Source organism: Haliotis asinina, chromosome 10 (genome assembly GCF_037392515.1).
Source record: "Haliotis asinina isolate JCU_RB_2024 chromosome 10, JCU_Hal_asi_v2, whole genome shotgun sequence".
Classification (NCBI taxonomy): Eukaryota; Metazoa; Mollusca; class Gastropoda; order Lepetellida; family Haliotidae; genus Haliotis; species Haliotis asinina.
The window spans coordinates 52,273,850-52,290,200 of NC_090289.1; the positions used below are offsets into that span (position 1 = coordinate 52,273,850).

At 41.5% G+C, this 16,351-nt stretch overlaps 1 protein-coding gene across 1 annotated transcript in view; it reads left to right on the forward strand.

Moving 5' to 3' along the window:
- Positions 1-16,351, forward strand: part of LOC137298271 (sonic hedgehog protein-like) — a 140,300-nt gene that overhangs the window by 85,205 nt on the left and 38,744 nt on the right. Inside the window, exon 3 of the mRNA XM_067830452.1 lies at positions 14,093-14,790. Within this exon, the coding sequence (XP_067686553.1) occupies positions 14,488-14,790 (303 nt within the window). The 5' untranslated portion in view covers positions 14,093-14,487. The remainder of the gene's footprint in view (positions 1-14,092; positions 14,791-16,351) is intronic.

The following is a 16,351-nucleotide window of genomic DNA, read 5'->3' on the forward strand; positions in this document are numbered from 1 at the left end:
GTCCTATTGACATCTAGGCAGACGGTTTTACAGTCCTATTAATATCTAGGCAGATGGTTGTACAGTCCTGTTGACATCTAGGCAGATGGTTGTACAGTCCTGTTGACATCTAGGCAGATGGTTGTACAGTCCTGTTGACATCTAGGCAGGTGGTTGTACAGTCCTGTTGACATCTAGGCAGATGGTTGTACAGTCCTATTGACATCTAGGCAGATGGTTGTACAGTCCTATTAATATCTAGGCAGATGGTTGTACAGTCCTATTGACATCTAGGCAGATGGTTGTACAGTCCTATTGACATCTAGGCAGGTGGTTGTACAGTCCTATTGACATCTAGGCAGACGGTTGTACAGTCCTATTAATATCTAGGCAGATGGTTGTACAGTCCTATTGACATCTAGGCAGATGGTTGTACAGTCCTGTTGACATCTAGGCAGATGGTTGTACAGTCCTATTAATATCTAGGCAGATGGTTGTACAGTCCTGTTGACATCTAGGCAGATGGTTGTACAGTCCTATTAATATCTAGGCAGATGGTTGTACAGTCCTATTGACATCTAGGTAGATGGTTGTACAGTCCTATTGACATCTAGGCAGATGGTTGTACAGTCCTGTTGACATCTAGGCAGATGGTTGTACAGTCCTATTGACATCTAGGCAGATGGTTGTACAGTCCTATTGACATCTAGGCAGATCGTTGTACAGTCCTACGGACATGTGCGGCCTTTTTTTGACGAGGATTTATAAAGGGCGCTGAAATGTACTTCTCTAAATTTTAGAAATATTCTGTACCCACATGATGATGATGATGATGATGATGATGATGATATCCATGGCGCGAAACTACGTGCAACTCAATATTTAGAAATGTTTTGATCAGTATAATAATAATGATATTAATGATGACGATGAGGATGAGGATGACGGGGACAGCTTCAACCTGATGAAAACAGCATCACTTTTGTTCATGTGGTCTTCCGAACACAAATGTATTTCACCGATATCAACCATTCCATTCTTGAAATACTTTAAGTCGTCAGGTCGTCAGTGCTGGATTTGGCGATTTATCGCGTCATGATCGAGGCCTGGTTGTCGTACTAAGGCAACAAACTTCGTCTTTGAACAGTTCCTCCATGTTTTCCACCCAGAACCCCCGTCACCTGACGTCTAGACGGTGTCAGTTATGTTTTCTGCATTATTCCCCCGACTTTGATATCGCTGATATAAATCACACGCCTGAAGAGGTAATCTATAACGGATATCAGACATCGATCTGCAGGGCAAAGCCAATGTAATTGTATTAAACTAGTCACGTGCCTGCGTGCGATAGCATGAGATGAGTGAGTTGTCTCCATTCCGTGTTGTAGTCTCGCGTCTGCTAACGTCTCGCGTGATCGCAAAAAACTGCAATAAATTAAGTTCCTACGGTTGAGCGTTTTGATTTTGATTTGTTGCCTCCAATGTTTCACAGATACAGTGTGTGAAAATTTGGATATAATTTTACAGAAATTTATTTATTCACCCAGAATATTAATCATCTGAAAAAAATATATAACAAAGGATTGCATACAGTTTAATGCAAAACGTTTTAGATATCAAAGGATTTCCCCCAAACAATCGCGTGCAATGGGCTTGAAGGAAGCAACATAGCTCTGGCACCAGCACTTTCATGTTGTGTCTGTAAGCATCACTAATCGTGGGGAATAACCCCCATGTAATAGGGAACTTTAATTACCAAGAATCGATATTGGAGCTAGGAAGGTAGGGCGGCAGTAGTAATTGTAAATATGCCAATTAGCGTGTGTTGTTAATGAATGTGAGAACTGGGCCTTTGTGCAGCAGGTCTGTTTGTACATACTGCATCAGCGGTGACACTCTCTCCTCCACCTACCTTTGCAGCAACATGGCGGTTCCCATGACCGGAGAGTCCAAACGGTGCGCGGTTCAACACGCGTCAGTTCAGTGCCAAGCATTAGATCATATCTCTCTTACACCATGTACTTGCCACCACAGGGGCTTGTAGTGTTGAAAATAAAACATCCTGGGTCCAACAAGCCTACACTGATATCCATATACATACAAAGAAGGAAAGGGATGTAACGCGCACAAAGTTGTCAAACAACCCACTCTCGATTATGGGCGAATTCTGGGTGGCAAAGTTTGGAATACACAGCCGCAATTCTTACTGTAAAATTCTTACTGCCAGATAAATTCCCTTTCGAATAAATCCAAAATGATCAAATCGGTGCATTATGTACCGAGTAACTTCGCTTGGAACTCGGGAAAATACAACTTTTTCATTTGTACGCCAATAACCTGCCTACGAAAATCATCGCCTCTCGGAGAAGAAATACTACGTATTTCACTTAAAACACCCGATCGGCCAAAAAACATAACCTTTCCGTAATCGCTAGATATTCCGCTTTCGTTCTACAAATTCTCAAATGTAATAGGATATTCCTTTACCTGCAATACACGAATTTATTGTGAAATTAGCGGTATCGAGTGATCGAGTCCACCATGTTTGTCCTTTACCGTCAATGCGCTTGCACCAACGACGAGCTGCTTTCTGATTGGTCAAAAATGAAACACCAGTATTATTTTAATTTCGCGGCGTGATATATCGTGTTGGTGCGAAGCCATTGATGGGTAGCATAGCCATTAGTATGATGTGATATTACTCAGATATAACTCTCTTGAAAATATCCAAAATGAATGCAGAGTTGCGTCTCCTCTAGTCACAGGTTCGAATCTGGATTTTCCCCTACAGTGAATAAATATAGTGGACTTTAATTTCTTTTAGAGCTGAATCCGAAGATCAGACAGGCAAATGCACTATTCGCAATACCATTTTAAAAAAATCCGAACGTTAAGATATATTTTACAATACATTATTTACATTTCTTCAGTATATGAAAACACGTGATGATGCTCGTGAATAAACAATGTATACTGTACAATGTGCGAGCGAGAAGTATAACCGGAATAGTGCAGAAACCGCCATTAAATAAGCAGTCAGTCAACCAACCAACAATAAACAAAGCGAGTATGTAACTAGTTGATTCCTTTGATTCTTATAAGAGGTTTCCTCAAATTCCACCGCAAAAACATTGTTTGTATAGAATCATCATCAATTTCGTCAGTTCCATCATGTATACTTGAGAGAATATCATCGTCGTAAAACATCTATATTTGCACTGCATCAACATAAAGAGTCTTTATGATGTATGGAAAGAAATGAATTTTGTCCATCAAGATAAAAAATATCGCAAAGCAAAACGAAATGGCGATCATTTTGAGAGCAATGCCACTTACTGTTGTTGCATTCCTTGCACAGTTTATCTCTTGATCAAAATAAAAGTTGCAGGAGTTGTCTTATATCTAATATAGATAGAGGTATATTGTATTGTGAAGGACGAGGATGTGCAAGCGTAAATGACAGTTATGGTATCCTGGGATGGTTGCTTTCTCCGCTAGACTATCGCTCTCAAAATGTTTAACCTTCTTCTATGAGAAGTATTACCATGCCTACCCGAGATGCTTCACCATCAGTACATATGCAGTATCTGTGTAGATGAACGTTTGGTATACAAGGCTGCTGCGTATGTAAATCAGACGGATCCAGTATTGACACTGTGATCGATGCAGTCTGTAGGTTTGTCACTGGCTTTAGCAAAGTGTGTAGGACGTGTATAACCTTGGGCCTTCATTTGACACATCTGATACTGTTTCTGATTTGTCGTCTGCTTCTGTCAGTGCTGCTGTAGTTTCCCATTGTTGCTGATACTACAACTGTTGCAGTCGCAAATATTGCTGCTGCAACCACTGCTACTGTAGTTGTTGCCACCACTGGCGCTTTTTTTCTAAAATTGCTGCTGTAGTTGCTGTTACTGTTGTTGCCGGCCTTGCTAGTACTGCTGGTACAGCTGCTGTTACTGCCACTGTCGGTTTTCCTAATATTGCTGCTGTAGTTGTTGCTACCGCTGTCGTTTTTGCTAATATGGCAGCTGTAGTTGCTGTTACTACCACTGTCGGTTTTTCTTATATTGCTGTTGTAGTTGTTGCTACCGCTGTCGTGTTTACTAATATTGCTGCTGTAATTGCTGTTACTACCGCTGTCGGTTTTGCTAATATGGCTGCTGTAGTTGTTGCTACCGCTGTCGGTTTCGCTAGTATGGCTGCTGAAGTTGTTGCTACCGCTGTCGGTTTCGCTAGTATGGCTGCTGAAGTTGCTGTTATTACTGCTATAGCTATTGCTACTACATTTGTTGCCAATATGTATGATTTTGATTCTCATACTTCTGCTGCTACCATTACTACCGCAGCATGTGTCATTTTCTGGTCCGAATTCCATTTTCCTGTCCGACTTGGTTGCAAGTAATTTGCATTCAGCATTTGTGAAAATTTGGGTGATTGGATTCGTCCAACACTCGCCACTATGATAGATCTCCTTGAACTGGTGGATAACCTCTGTCCGCAGCGTGGATGACACATTGAACCAAAGGATGTTAATAGATGATACTTGTTGCTGCCCTGCCTGGCACTCTTCCGAAGTGGATGAAACATGGACTGCGGCGCTTAAATACGCTTTCCTAGATATACGCTATTGGTAGAAACTGGTGGTAGGTGTAAACACCATTGTAGTCAACTCGTCCGCAACTAATCTTGGAGAACTGAAAAAATAGCATAAGTATCTAAAAGATGAATACAATTTTTTCGTCTTGATTTTCACAAGTTTCAGACTAACGGGTAAGTGGTCATGTCTGTCTCACTAACACACACTTATACACATGTACACATGCACATGCACACGTGTACGTCCTTATACAACTGTCTTAATCTTGAACGCGGTTAAACCAGATTCTCCTCACCTCTCCAGTGATGATCGCTTTTTCGCGGCGCTCCCACAGCGACTGTTTCCTTAGGAGGACTGTTTGTACGCCAATTCTAGGAAATGTCAAAACGACTCCAGCTCATTTTATCGTACTTCATCACCCCTAGGACCCAGACGCCGTATATCCGTTAATAAGCGATCTGCAGTTGTCACTCACCCATCAATACCACGTCTTGATGTCTTTGGCAACGTGCTCCAGACACATCCACGACACAGCCAGCAATCGACTGCTTTGCCAACTGTGCTTCACTCGCGAGGTATTTCGGTTACATAATCTTGTGGGTCGAAGTGTTCACTGGGAAAGCTGCGGTCATGGGTGCATGTATACAGACTAGTAGAACTACTACTTGAGAGAATACGGTCTGACCGATTTGGCTGAGTATTGTGGCATTTACCATCCTTACGTCAATTATTATCAGCCAAGACGTGGATTGCCATAAATTGTGCAGTCGAGGATTATGGGTAGAACATTTATTACTCACCCGTTGAAGATATCACTTGAGCGATAAACGCCGTCGGTTCCAAATGTATTCCCGTGCTTCAAATATTCAATAATACCCAGAAATTGGCCAACACATGATGTTTATCGAGACTGTAAACAAAAAGGTACACCAAAGGGTTTCACTGCCTGCACTCGTTTACATCGAGTACGGGTACAGCAGTGAAGTGTCATCAGCTGGCCGTTTTAGCTGGTTCCCATGGTGGCATCTGGAGCTGCTCTTTTGTGACGTCATTCTAACTTTACGTCACAATATGATTTGAATGACGTCACCACTGTGGATGACGCAACAAAACAATTGTTTGCGATGTTTCTACGTGTTAATGCTCAGCGAATAGTCTTGCAATTTCCGGGAATCAAATACCATTGTAAACCAAAAGTCACTGTGTTCTGTAATCTGATTGGTTGAAAATCATGATCAAATGGTATTAGATTCCCAGAAACTGCAAGACTATTTACTGCGTACTGACACGTAGAAAAATCGCAAACAATTGTTTTGTTGCGTCATCAACAGTGGTGACGTCATTCAAATCATATTGTGACGTAAAGTTAGAATGACGTCACCAATGAGCAACTCCAGATGCTACCATGGGAACCAGCTGAAACGGCCAGCTGATGACACTTCACTGCAGTACTCGTTCTCGATGTAAACGAGTGCTGACAGTAAAAGCCTTTGGTTTACTTTTGTGTTTACAATGTTTATCTCCTAATTTAATCATGTTTTTCAACCAATTAGATTGCAGAACACAGTGACTTTTGGTTTACAAAGTTATTAAACATTGTGTAATAACATCACTTGAGGCCGTATGTATGACGTCAAATTGTTTTACAGTTATGACGTCACAATACTAATACCTCTGTCACAATAGTATTAATCTTCACTTTCGTTTGTTCTTAGGAAAGAAGTACTTAGCTCGACATTATTTTGCTATTGTTTGGTGAGTAATAGATAAAATACTAAACTATGTCTCGTTTAACACCATATTTATGAAACTCGTGACTGTTTTCGGTATCTAAGTCGCTTTCCCTTGTTAGATACGTCACCATTCACTTGTTTCATAAATATGGTATTACACGGGACATAGTTTAGTGTTCTCTATTTCTGTCATGGCAGGACAGTCCTATTATGACGCCCTCTACAAACCCATCACCCACCCCTTCGCTCCAACCTAGTACCCAGTACCCAGCTTCAGTCACTCCCACCCACTTAATGGCTACCGTGACCAACACCATAACTTCCTGTACTATATGATGTAAACTTTTACACATCTGTATACCGACTTCATATCAAATGAACCTATTTCGTAGTCTCTACGACGGTGAAACGGACGGTAGGGTATCCTTGTGGCCTTGCTCATCTCGCACATGATCCGGGTTCAATCCTACTTGGTAAATATGTGAAGCCCATTTCTTGCCCATAACCGTGATATTGCTGGACTGAAACTAAACTCACTCACTCACTCCAACGTCGTTGTGTCATCCCTGAAGGTGTCGAACATAAAGCTGTACCGAAGAAACCCTTGGTCCCTGCGGCTTCCATTTCAGTCATAATTTAAGTCACCGAACCTGACATAAGTGTTTACGTAGGTTCGCTCCATCATGTTAATCGCAACGGTGTTTGTAAATCGACACCTTAGAAACTCAGAGTTTTCATGGTAGTCGAGAGCGATAAGATACCCTTTTGAGTGAGTGAGTGAGTGAGTGAGTTTAGTTTTACGCCGCACTCAGCAATATTCCACCTTTATGGCGGCGGTCTATAAATAATCGAGTCTGAACCAGACAATCCAGTGATCAACAACATGAGCATCGATCTGCGCAATTTGGATCCGATGACATGTTTCAACCAAGTCAGCGAGCCTGACCACCCGATCCCGTTAGTCGCCTCGTACGACAAGCATAGTCGCCTTTTATGGCAAGCATGGGTTGCTGAAGGCCTATTCTAACCCGGGACCTTCACTGGTCCCCTTTTGAAAAATACGTTCGCTCTTCCGCGTCCGATTATCCACGTAAGAATAATTTGTGAAGCCAATTTCAGGTATCCCCCGAAATATTATTGCTGCCATATTGCTTAAAGCAACCAAAAACCCACCTCACTCGCTTATTCACTTCGGGTCATCCAGCTGTTTCGAAGTTCAAGACATCGATATCTCACTGTGTTGTCGTGTAGATGCTACAACGGGTAATTATGGTGTTCGAGCAACCGAGGTCTTCCTGTATATAAGCAAACTGGAATTCATTCAAGTCCAGTACAGATCGTACATTCATCCCGCACCCTTCTACATCACCTCCGTGTAGAGCCCGCCCCGATCAGTCAGTCATGTTTCTGCCTCGTGTCTATCTATTAAGCGAGATCTTATTTGAGCCTCGAGTCATGATCGAAGCCATCAAACCATTACATTCCAAGATGGTAGATTTTCCCTCGGTCAAAATCGGCCTAATATGCTTGAAGATGTCCCGCGGCAATACGAGGAGATTAATGTAAACAATGTTATCTACATCAGGGATAAGATTATACTCATGGACGACAATAGATAGTTATGTCTGAACACAGCTGCTTAAAATATAAACACCAATATTTTGTTTGATTCGAGCTCTTCTGAGCCGCTCTATTCAAGACAGGATTAGGGCTTTGCCTGGATTCCCAAACTGCGATTCAACAATATTTTCTCTGTGACTTGTCGTGAGAATTCCTTAACAGCGATGTCGATTTTGTCTCGAAGCCGTTTTGTGCTAATCAACTGCGATCTAAAGCCGTGACAGATCAAAGCCGCTGATCCAGTCCTGGCTTCGTGGACGGCGACAACGACATCCTCAGGGCAGAGTTGCCCGACTCGGACCCACGTCAGCGACAGCGCTCTCAGTGGTGTTTGGGCAAGGCAGATCAGGAACGAGAAAGGACACACTATATGTGACCCTCTTGTGTTGGCTCTCATCGGCACGGCGAGCTAATGACCCCAGTGTTTACTGCTTAATGTAACTGTTTGTCTCTGATCTGAAGCCTGCAGTTATACCCGACACTGCTCCCTGCAGCTTGGCAGCCTTTGCGTGTTACTTGTGGTGACGACACATACAGGGTGAGCTTTCCGCCTAAACTAGTGCATGAAACTGACATTAATATCTGAAACTTTTTAGAATTACCGCAAGGCTCGTAAGGCTCCATCACCTTTTAATATATGGCTTGAACCGACCATAAGTAATTTCATGCGGGCAGTTTGGTGGTTGAAGTAATGGGAGTAACTGAATAAAATGTCGCTTTTCCCTAGTGTAGTTGATTACTTAATGTAACCAAGGCAACGACTAGTCCATGTAACCATGGCGAAATGACTGCTCTGTAACCATACCGATGACTTCTCTAGGTAACCATGGTGATAGGACCACTCTGTGACCATACCGATGACTTCTCTGGGTACCCATGGATATATGACCACTCTGTGACCATACCGATGACATCTCTTGGTAACCATGGCGACATGACCACTCTGCGACCATACCGATGACGTTATTAGGTAACCATAGTCATATGACCACTCTGTAACCATTGCCATGACTTCATGAGGTCATATGACTGACATGTGCAAGCTGACGTGTTCTAATTGTTCTACGACTCAAAGACCCTTGTCGATATGAGCTACTTCCAGACAGACGTGTATATTGATATGACATGTTCTTCGCAACAAAATGTCAGACTAATATATAGTGATAATTAAAACGTCTTGATCTACTCAATAATAAGATAGAGTTAGCACGTTTACATTTATGGCGCCACTATAATTTAGGTGCATACTCAGCCGTATTCTCCTTGTTGGACGTGCGAGCATCTTTCGGCCTCTAAAGGAAGCGTAAAATGTTGATATTATCGCGCCATCTGTCTAGTCGAACGTCATAATGCCACACCAGAGATTTCCACTTTATTGACTATTGTTAGCAACATGTGAGAAGATACGCTTTCTGAGGCGACTGATATATCGCCCTCAGTCCCCATTAAATGGCTTGCCATGATTCTGTGCTCGGTACATCTCGAATATCGAATCAATGATTGTTGTAACAACATTTCGGCTGAAATTATCAATTGTTTATTTTCCCATGGTGACAGTAATAAAATGTAGATGATTTGTGTGGGAGTCGACATTAAGATAATTGCCTTTTTATCATACTGCGTTAACCAAAAGCCCTTGAATAAATTACAGTTTTCTGCTGGTTACAGCAATACTTAAAGTAGGGAACAATCTGATAATGCCTTCATACGTTGACATGCTGTTGACATACGTTGGGAGATCAAATGTATCATTGTGGATTATGGAGTGAGTGAGTGGCTTTCAGACTGTTTTCAGCAGTATCACAGCATTATGGGTCAGTGATAAGACCACACTTTGGTTTCAGTCCTCATGGCTACCTAGCACATGATCAACTGCAGAGTAACCTCCCCTGTTAAACCAGTCCTCAAGTCCAATTCGCTTCTTTTAACATCAACCTCATGATCCATTGGCCCAAGGGTTGTTGTTGTTCTCATCAAGTCCTTCATTAGTATACACGGATACTCTACATACGTAGCAATCACATAAGAACATTCCCATGCTCGTCAACCGTATGTTCAGTGCAACGCCTGTCAACGACATGAATAGCTTCCAAACGCATCAACCTAATGATAGCTCACAAACGCACCGTCAGCACTGTCAGTGTAGAAACATGCCATCACCACAGTTAACTCAGAAACGCATCAGCAGCACAATTAGCTCACCAACGCATAATCATCACTATTAGTTTAGGCACATGTCAGCATCATCACTGTTAGTGTAGAAACATGCCATCACCACAGTTAACTCACAAACGCATCAGCAGCACAATTAGCTCACCAACGCATAATCATCACTATTAGTTTAGACACATGTCAGCATCATCACTGTTAGTGTAGAAACATGCCATCACCACAGTTAACTCACAAACGCATCAGCAGCACAATTAGCTCACCAACGCATAATCATCACTATTAGTTTAGACACATGTCAGCATCATCACTGTTAGTGTAGAAACATGCCATCACCACAGTTAACTCACAAACGCATCAGCAGCACAATTAGCTCACCAACGCATAATCATCACTATTAGTTTAGACACATGTCAGCATCATCACTGTTAGTGTAGAAACATGCCATCACCACAGTTAACTCACAAACGCATCAGCAGCACAATTAGCTCACCAACGCATAATCATCACTATTAGTTTAGACACATGTCAGCATCATCACTGTTAGTGTAGAAACATGCCATCACCACAGTTAACTCACAAACGCATCAGCAGCACAATTAGCTCACCAACGCATAATCATCACTATTAGTTTAGACACATGTCAGCATCATCACTGTTAGTGTAGAAACATGCCATCACCACAGTTAACTCACAAACGCATCAGCAGCACAATTAGCTCACCAACGCATAATCATCACTATTAGTTTAGACACATGTCAGCATCATCACTGTTAGTGTAGAAACATGCCATCACCACAGTTAGCTCACCAACGCATAATCATCACTATTAGTTTAGACACATGTCAGCATCATCACTGTTAGTGTAGAAACATGCCATCACCACAGTTAGCTCACAAACGCATAATCATCACTGTTAGTTTAGACACATGTCAGCATCATCACTGTTAGTGTAGAAACATGTCAGCAGCACAGTTAGCTCACAAACGCATCATCATCACTGGTAGTTCAGAAACATGGCATCTGCACCGTTAGCTCACAAACGAATCATCTGGACGGTAGCGCGCTAACGTGATCAACTGACATTAGTCGGATCGACATTCTATAGTGCGTCCACAGTCAAGACAGATGTACGTCGTCGGAGGCTCGCCATTGAACGACCTTGTATCAGATGTAGTGTTGACAGAAGCAGCACTATCGACTAACTCCTTGAAATCTGACAGCTCGACAAGATTCGGGTTTATGGTGACATTTGTATTTATCAACGAATTCGGGTTTATGGTGATATTTGTAATTATCAACCTATGGTTGTCGTAAGAGGTGACCCTGTGTGATCAGGTTCTGACCATCCAAAGAGCATAGATCGAAGCTCCTAATGTCAAATTCTTGTTTTCATCGCTATATGTGATATTGCCGATGTTATGTGAATTTTAACTCACTCACCCACTCACTCTGAATGCCAAACACTTGATGTTCAGGTCGGGACTGGACTATTTACAGATCGTCTTTCAAATGAAAACATTGCTGAGTGAGACCTTGGTAAGGAACAAACACAGGAATACTCAGTAAGAAATCTCACGAATAATTTACCTGCTCTGACAAGTACAGTGAGGATAACAGGTAGACGCTTCCCCTTAGATGTATGTCTTTGCTCCCATACTGCCTTGCTACCGAAATAATATCAGTCTCAACGTTAATGACCTGGTATTTGTCTTGGGTATTTCATCTGTACGTTGTTTGCCGCCGCACGCTGAATATATCAGCTGTATAGCAGCGGTCAATATGTGATCTAGTGAGGGATACACAAACCAATGATTGATATTAAGAGTGAACCCGCACGCCTTCGCGACACGATGGCACGCAGAGGACCATGTCGATCGACTGACCTCCAGAACTCTTCAGTCACCCATGAAGACAAAGTTTTTCAATTTAGGACCCAATCTGACCCAGAATCCTAACGGCCGTCACAGCTTTAACGTGCCCTTAGTCGTCATCCTCAGTATAGAGTGTGGACATGCCTAGCTATCCAGTTTTGTATGCCTCCACTTGAAGATTGAGTTAAGTCTCCTCTCTGACGTCTCCATGTCTCCTGTGCCCAATGAAGCTCAGAATATACGCTTGTGAGAATAATCTAAGTAATAACGTTATCCATAGCATGACGTCCTGCGGACCAGAATACGGGTAGCGAAGGGCTCTATATTTTGTGATGAAACAGATATGTGATACACAGATGAGGCACCGTTTAACCGGAAATGTGAGGTGAGGCTTACTGTGTATGTTGCAAGACACCCCATGTTTTCTTGTGAGACGGCGCTAGTATAGTGTCACGAGCATCATAACGTCATCATCGGCAGATTGTCTAACGTCATCAAATGCTTCAGATTGTCAGTGGTATTCTTGTATTACGTCATGGAAAAGAAACTTATATAAAGTACTCAATTTGTCTAACGTCATCAACATCAGCATCAGCTTGTGTAACGTCAGCTATTTATACGGTCATGAGCAAGAGTCTTGAATAGCTAAACCTTTCCATACCCATTGTATATTGCGGGTTGATAAGGTCTCCAGCAGTCTAAGAGTTGACAAGATGGGTGTGGTTGGCGGGCTCGGTGACCTACTTGATAGCGCATTCTTGCTCATAATATCAGTCTACTGGCCTCCATCCTCGCTATTGCCGAGTGCGACGTTATAAATAACAAACATACTACATTATTCATACTCAGACCTCGTTTTACTATCTACATTTAGTGCACAAAAACTCGGAAAATGCCCCAGTTGCGATCTTTAAACAGCAAACACACTGACAAAATACAATATTGTTGTATACGCAAACGTGTCCGCCATATGTTTTAACGCCCTGGCACAACTAGTGTGGATTAACAAGGTTCGCGAATAGCGACACATGACACTCTGTAGTATCGAGCATACTGCTGTCTTTGGTGCTGGTGTGATTAACAGGATGGGCGCCACGACGAAACTTAAAAACGACACGTTTCCTCACAATGCCACATCGCCACCGTATCAATAGTTGATTGCAGATTTTAAGTACGCATTATCTCGAGGAACTCTGAGACACAGGTTTGTCCGTACTTCCTATATTCCTATTCAGGTGATGGACTTTCGAACTAATTAGAACACTGACTAAAAATAAATTTATAAACCGACTCTAATTTCTTTCATACGGCGGTATGTATATTTCTGAAGGTATTTTTTCAGATCAGAATTTTTATGAACATTCTGTCTTACCATTTAGCTTGAATACTTTCAGTAATCCCGAGCAGTGACGAAACATAGAGTGCGCTTCCATCCATGAGGGTGAAATATATGCAAATATCAAGTTTACTAACACTGATAGCTTTACTTAAAAAGAAACTAATAGATAACATTTTAAGCCACGCGAGTGTCTTCAAATCAAGAATAAAATGCTAATTCTTGTGCACTTGTTGTAACAGGTTTTAAATATTCTAAATACAATTCTGAATATTCCTAACCGTTAGTAAGAAAGTCGTTTATGCAGTCTCATAGATGGGCAATTATCTTTCGAGTGCTATAGACAATGTGTAAATACACAGTACACATAGTGACATAACAATGCGCCTGTCCAGTATGAGAGCCCCCTGTGGAGGCGAGACGGGACGCCGAGAGTGTGGAAGCCCATATAACCACCAGCTGGTTGAAACGCTGCCTTTAAGTCAATACAGTGAAAAACTGAGAGTCCAGTAGGGAAGATAGTGTAGCCTGAAGCCCCTTTAGACGGAGCGGCGAAATATACAAAGGTGTTAGGGAGATGTGACGGTATACTTTGAGCGGAGCTTGGTAAGATCGGTCACTCATTCTACCATCTGAACAGGGCTGTCGCTGAGACTTTAGGAATCTACTATTGACCCTGTTTTTATGAATACATGTGTAAAACGTCTTTTTTCAGTTATCGGGCTTTCTTAAACCGTTGACAAGAATGATTTATGATGTGAAATGGATTTTATTTTTGTTTTAGGGCCGAACCATGGGGGTGAACACGGGAAGGATCGACCAATCACGAGCGAGAAAAGTCTCTGAGGATATACTCCGCGGTGTGCCAATCAATTTTGAAAGGCTGAATTTACAACAACTGAGTTTATTAACCATGTGCCTGGTGTTGGAGCGCTATCTGGATTTTACTACTGTTATTATAAATGTGTGAGATATAATCATTACAATACAGAGTTGAGCTAAGACACGGGCGACGGACGACAAGTTCAGCTCGGGAGACTAGAACCAAAGGCTTTCATATATATATTTTTATACTCCTCAGTGTGATGTGTCTCAAGTCCTGACGGAATTTTCATCAGGGACAGTCTTGTGAGGAGGACGTTTTCCGCACATATTGGGTGGTTTTCCAGGTTATATACCATGCATTGTTCCTTGAAGTTGGTACAAGCGGTACTGATAATTCTGCTACTCGTCACCCCTCCGTCCCTTCAGTGTGGGCCTGGGAGGGGATCGGGCAGAAGGAGACGACCCAGGAAACTCACCCCCCTAGTATTTAAACAGCATGTACCTAATGTGTCCGAAAATACCATCGGAGCAAGCGGGTTAAGCGACGGGGCAATTACTAAAGAAGACGCAAAATTTAAAGATTTGGTTTCAAATGAGAACCCTAATATTGAGTTCAAAGATGAGGAGCGAACAGGCGCTGATCGCATGATGTCAGAGGTGAGATATTTATTAATACGTCGTTTTAATATGCTTTAAAAAAGAAAAAAAATAACCGTATAATTTTAAAGTCATATGTAAGTTCACAACAGGTTATTTAAACTGCGCGATGAGGTCTGTATCACCTAAGTTGAAGTCACTGATTCATTACCATTATTGAAACCTTAATTGCAGAAAGTATTTTACCATTATTAATGGTGATACCAGAAATGAATTGCCTTTTATATTTGTGGTGGAAGACTTGGGAAATGTGTATTTTCTACCAGCTATAGTCAGCTAATATTAACAAGGCAGCGTTGACCAACTTCATTCTGAAGTCGATGAAAATGAGTTAAAAATACAATATTGGGAAATCTATTTACAGGATATTTTGAACTTTGACAGATAAATGAAAGGGAATACGATCTCTGAAATTCCTCAGGACTTACTTTAAGTATTTTATGATGGTGAAAATGTGTATGTTTTCCATGCTTTTTTTCCTATTTCAAAGGACCATTTTGTCATAAAGCATTTGTCTGTCGCGTTGGGTATATCACATATATACATATTGAATAAGCGTTGCTTAGGGGGACGTAAGACGACACACAACTCTCCATGTACCCCATTACGAAAAAGTGAGGCTAGTGGATTTGCTTGTAATACACACCGAGACGTTGTTATCGAAAAGGATTTGTCTTTCTTCGCTAAACAATGGCAGATTTAGCTGAGAGACGCAGGAAAATGATTTAAGATTTCACTAAATAATGAACCCCAGTGTGTTTAGCAAATAGTGAAAACCTGAAATCAACATCTTTACCTGAAAAGCATGCGAAATAAACCTCTCTGAACTCGCTGGCGCTTGTACGTGATGTCGCAGGCTTGGACAACGACACGGGGTGAGGCACTTCTCGTTGCTGTCCGTTAAAACTGTTTTAAAATAAAATACTTGAAAATATTTCCATTGTTAACTATTTTCGTGCCTTTCAATTTACGTAGGAGCGGTAAGGGTATATTGAAAGCTCTTTCAGCAAGCCTGTAGTGTTAAGTTAACTGGACATTTGAGAATATAGTAAAAAAAACACCTCCCAGCGTAATCGTAAAAGGCAGAGCAGTCGTCCTTTGTATGCCTCAGCGGGTTTGATGGTTTTGTCTAGTGTATCTTGCATCGTTAAATTCTTTTACGGCGCACACAACATTTAAAGAATTTGTTTATAAATTTATAGAACAAAATACTAATAAGAATCAATATGGTATAATTGTACTGAGATATTTCATACATCGCTGAATCAATTATCAAAATTTTCCTTCAAATGTAAACGTCTATATGGAATATTGTCGGACGTTTCCAACCTGAACTACCAAGAGGTAAGCGCTTCGTGTATGGAACTCAGAAAATGGAAGAATGAAGAAACATGAATTTCTACTGAACAAATTCGAAAGCAATAAGAAAACGTAAAGTGATACTGATATAAGTGATAAATTAAATTCTATTTCTTAAATAGTCATTCACCGACACTGCTTACTAGACATATATGTGATTATCATCAAACGACGTAAAATATATATGTTTTAATGCGTGTGC